Source organism: Castanea sativa, chromosome 8 (genome assembly GCF_040712315.1).
Source record: "Castanea sativa cultivar Marrone di Chiusa Pesio chromosome 8, ASM4071231v1".
NCBI classification, from domain to species: domain Eukaryota; kingdom Viridiplantae; phylum Streptophyta; class Magnoliopsida; order Fagales; family Fagaceae; genus Castanea; species Castanea sativa.
Window position 1 is genome coordinate 55,974,068 of NC_134020.1, and position 5,093 is coordinate 55,979,160.

Here is a 5,093-nt window from a genome sequence, read left to right on the forward strand (position 1 = left end):
TGATCACGAGTTGGCCTGGGCTTGCTTTACTGTCCCTGCTTGGTCTTTTATATTTTTTGTTTTTTGGTGATTTAGCTAGCTTTCTGGTGTTTTGTTTTGGTTTTGATAAAATATCATATTCAATAAAAAAAAATAAAAAAAATTAGAAAAGAAAAAAATATATTTTTGACGGCTTTTTTTCTTCCTATCTTTGGAACATGGAAATCTTCTTTGGATCCAAGAAGCATAAGAACTTTTTATCGACATAAAATGATTGTGGACTACTGGAGGAGTTTCATGTTGCATTTGAACACACGAGTCAATTTTCATCATTCATACCATGTTGTGAATGCAATTCATTAATAGTCAATGTAATGTTTACACTCATTACCAACTTTAATCAGGGCTTTCTGTGTATTGTTGACTCATGTTGAGAACATCGAAGGTCATACTTCATGTTTAGCTATTTAATAAATTAAAGCGGTTTCATCTTATGAGCAAGTTTGACTTCCTGTTATGCAAGAGCTTAATCAACGTTTACTCACGAAACCAGTCGTAGCTCCCTCACTCACAAGGGATCCAATGGTCACATTTTTAATTAAGTCGCATGATGGTTTCACACAAGCAAGCATAAGTAAAGTAGTTAGCATAATTATAATAAACCCCACCTCCTTTTTCATTAAGGGACGACCAGCCCGGCCCTGCTCTCCCTTTCTTAATTTCTAATAGCAATATGGAAGGTCATTTTATGTATAAAATATAACAAATGATTTAAAAGGACATCACATCCAAAATTACACTTCATGTATTGAATAGTCATACCACTATGCGTGACATTAAAAACAGGAGAAGAGACAAAAGATGGCCTATATGTAAAGTTAATTGTCCTTTGCCAGCTGCATGCATGATATTTCATATTTATACATACAAATGTGTCTCCTTGAATTTCCTTTCCTAAAATCCTATCTATATGTGCCAGCATGGACGAAACAGGAATTAGAGCTAGGAGCGGTTCTGGTATTGGCTATGTGCGACAATTCTAGCCTTCGGCGCTAGCGCCTTAACTAACTGCTAAGACGATTGATGTGTGGGTTATTAGTGGGTAAAGACAAAATTATTTAAATTTTTTTAAAGAATTGGGTTGTTTATTTTGGGTAAAATTGAGCTTAGTTGTTTTTAGTTTTGTTATTGGTAATTTTTGTTGTTAAACTAATTTTTTTTGGACTTGAACCTATAAATATTTTTATGGCCTTTAGAAAGAGGAAAATGCTAGAGTTACAAATTTTTTTTTACAAATTGTTGATGCAGTGAGTGATTATTGGTAAGTAAAAAAGTGATGTAAGTAATAAGTCTAAATATAAATCAATAAGAATTTTATATCTTAACAGTTTGTAAAAAAATTGTAAAAAAATTTGTAACTATAGTATTACTTTTAAAAAAATCAATAATATTATTAAGGAAGTAAAGTTTAATTTTATAAAATAAAATTGCTAAAATTAATAGCTACATATATATATATATATTAATATTTTATATAAAAAAAATTAGGGGCCATTGCCCCCAATGCCCAAGCCTACCTCCGTCCATTTGTGCCAGCAAGTTTTATTAATTCCTTGCACCCTAGGGTCAAGATATCATTACTCTGAAAAGGGTGAAAAAAAGATATACTGCAATTAAAGTTGGACAAGCTAGCACGAGACATTTCCCTCTCAAATTCTCAATCAATCCAAAAACTAAAATACAAAACCAAACAAAAACACCCCCATATATCACTCAATTATTCCACACAGCCACACCGACTTTTTTTTTTTTTTTTTACTCTCTCCACGGTCCCAAAACCCAATGCAAACCAAATAAATCCCACTGCCACTCCCACTCCCATTCCCATTCCCACACCACTCTACCACTACCAAAACTTTAAGTCCAAGTGCCAGCAGCAAAAAGCCTTTTCCCACAGCCAAAAACCATGGTACCCGTACGGGTTCTACTCATGGTGTTGGTGTTGAACCTCCTAACTAGTATCACCGCCACAACTAACTCAAACTCAAACTCCACCACCACCACCACTTCCTCGTCAAGCCATGCAAATGCAATATCCTACCCTGATTTTCAACACCTGAATATAAAAGAGACCATAGCAGAGACTAAAACCAAGCCTACAGTAACTTCCCAAAACCACAAACCCCTTGAAACCCACGATGATGATGATGACAACAAGAAAAAGTCATGGAAGCTGCAGCTAGTTCATAGAGATGGGATATCCAAAGACAACTTCCACGATCATTATCGCCACCGCTTTCTTCAGCGCATGAAACGCGACAGTAGAAGGGTGACTAGCCTTATCCGCCGCCTAAGTGTCGGCGGAGAGAGTTATAAGGAGGAGGATTTTGGGTCAGAGGTGGTTTCCGGAATGGAACAAGGAAGTGGAGAATACTTCATTAGGATAGGGGTTGGTAGCCCTCCAAGGAGTCAGTATGTGGTTATTGATTCGGGTAGTGATATTGTTTGGGTCCAATGTCAACCTTGTAACCAGTGCTACCACCAATCCGACCCGGTATTTGACCCGGCTGATTCAGCCTCCTATTCTGGGGTGTCTTGTAACTCCGCTGTTTGTGGCCGACTGGAGAACGGGGGGTGTCATGCGGGTCGGTGTCGGTACGAGGTCCAATATGGTGACGGGTCGTACACCAAGGGCACGCTTGCATTCGAAACGCTGACGTTTGGGCAAACCACAATTCGAAACGTCGCCATAGGATGCGGCCACATAAACAAAGGCATGTTTGTCGGAGCAGCTGGGTTATTGGGTCTTGGAAGTGGGTCCATGTCATTTGTGGGTCAGCTTGGCGGTCAAGCTGGTGGTGCATTTAGTTACTGTTTGGTGAGTCGGGGCATCGGGTCATCGGGGTCACTAGAATTCGGGCGTGCAGCAATGCCTGTGGGTGCTGCATGGGTCCCCTTGATTCGAAACCCACAAGCCCCAAGTTTTTACTATGTTGGGCTAGCGGGTCTTGGAGTCGGAGGCATGCAAATACCTATTTCTGAAGATGTTTTTAAACTAACTGATATGGGTAAAGGAGGTGTGGTTATGGATACGGGCACGGCCGTAACTAGATTCCCGACATTGGCTTATGAAGCGTTTCGTGATGCTTTTATCTCACAAACCTCAAACCTCCCTCGAGCCTCTGGAGTGTCCATCTTTGACACTTGTTATAACTTACTTGGGTTTGTATCAGTTCGGGTACCAACAGTGTCATTTTATTTCTCAGATGGGCCAATCCTGACTCTTCCAGCAAGGAATTTTCTAATTCCGGTGGATGATGCAGGAACTTTCTGTTTTGCATTTGCTCCATCCCCTTCTTCTGGACCTTCTATTATTGGGAACATTCAACAAGAGGGGATCCAGATTTCCTTTGATGGGGCTAATGGATTTGTGGGATTTGGCCCAAACGTTTGCTAAGTGAAGACTGAAGACCATATGAATTTTGCTAGTCAAAGTTATATTGGTATTAGAAGTATGTATAGAAGAATCATTTTAAGGCATTAATAATGTAATGTGGGTTTTGTAGAATGTAATTATAGAATGTGATTTCCTTTTCACCTAGTGAGAAAAGTAACGTATAAAAACAATCTAATTTATAATGTTTGTTTAGCGAAAGGTAGTTTGATTAAACAAAGGGAAAATATAATAGAGTCAAACATTCCCAAGGGAAAATCTACAATACAGTCAAAAGAATCGCGAAAAAGATTATTTACTTGGGTATAGAGCACCCTTTATGTGCCATGAGATGATCCAATAGATCCCTTTTACCCCATGCATAGTAGAACCAAAGCAATCTTTTACTGATGGGTACATGACCCTGATACAAAACAAAGCCTTTGCCTTTTGCCCCCACCTTTTTTTTTCTTGTCATCCAAACAGTGAGATTCCTATCTCTCTCTCTCTCTCAAGGCCGCTATAGTGTTTGAATTATGAGACAAGGGAGCCACCACCATGGTGGACATGTGAAGCCATCACTAGGGGTTTTGCGTGTTGGTCGAACTTTGGTGTGACCCAAGTTGAAGTGCAATCAAGCAATGACTTTCACAAAAGCAATTTTTGCTTTTGCCTCTTTTGAAAGATTTAAGAAATATTACTTTTTTAGATTGAGAAGAATAGGAAAAAAGACATAACTGGGACATCCCATTCAGATCTCTCAAATAATAAGGTAAATGTAGCTCTTTTCTTTTAATGGACAATGGTGAAAGGCTGTTATGCTATTTTACCTTCCTAGGGTTGAGTAATCACTTTAGACTTTAGAGGCCCACAAAAGTCGGAATTTGTTGGTGAAATCAGTGAAAGTAAGGGAATCAATAAAAGAAATGTAAGCTTTGGTCAGAAATAAACATCACTTGGGATATACTTTCAAATTTCTTACAAGACTTGAATTATACCCACAACCATTGTTCTCAACATTACTTTTCAAAGATTCTCAAAAAAAAAAAAAAAAATCATATCACCTGGGCAAAATTAATTATTATCACTGGGACACTTTTTTCTCAACCATATCAAGCCCTTTGAGCTAGAGTGCTATATTGTCCTACGATCAAGAGCACCATCTCAATTATTTCCAATTAAGAGAGTAAAATGAGAATAATAAATAGAATACTAGGATAAATATCATATCAGAATTATCTGATTGTTTATGTCTATATAGAATGACCACTTGATGAAAATTGAACGTGCGCATAACAAATGACTGGCTTCAAAGAGAGAATAACGAGATTACTCACCTTTCATTTGATGGTCAAAGGCAGATTGAAAATTGAAAGCTAAGAAATTGTAATTTTAAAGAAATAATCACGCATATTATCATCAATAAATTTGTGACAAAAATACTAAGCAAGGTTTACAGTAATCTCCTATATCTTTGAACAGTAGCTTGTTAGCTTAATAATTCATAATGACTTTAAGATGGCTTTATTACTGATACCCTCGTGACAAAAAGAAAATATGATATTAGAATGAAGGGGGAAAAAACAAAAGAAAACAAACAAACAAGAAGCATTCCAGAATAGGCACCAAATCTCAGGGTAGGTGTTGAAATCTTTAGCAGTATTGTCCTTGCACCGGCCAG

The 5,093-nt window shown here is 37.7% G+C and overlaps 1 protein-coding gene across 1 annotated transcript; it reads left to right on the forward strand.

Moving 5' to 3' along the window:
- The first annotated feature begins 1,782 nt into the window (after window positions 1-1,782).
- LOC142605594 (protein ASPARTIC PROTEASE IN GUARD CELL 2) lies at window positions 1,783-3,576 on the forward strand. The gene has a single exon (XM_075777009.1). It carries the CDS (start codon window positions 1,946-1,948, stop codon window positions 3,434-3,436), a length of 1,491 nt encoding a protein of 496 aa, XP_075633124.1. The 5' UTR covers window positions 1,783-1,945; the 3' UTR covers window positions 3,437-3,576.
- Window positions 3,577-5,093: the final 1,517 nt, after the last annotated feature.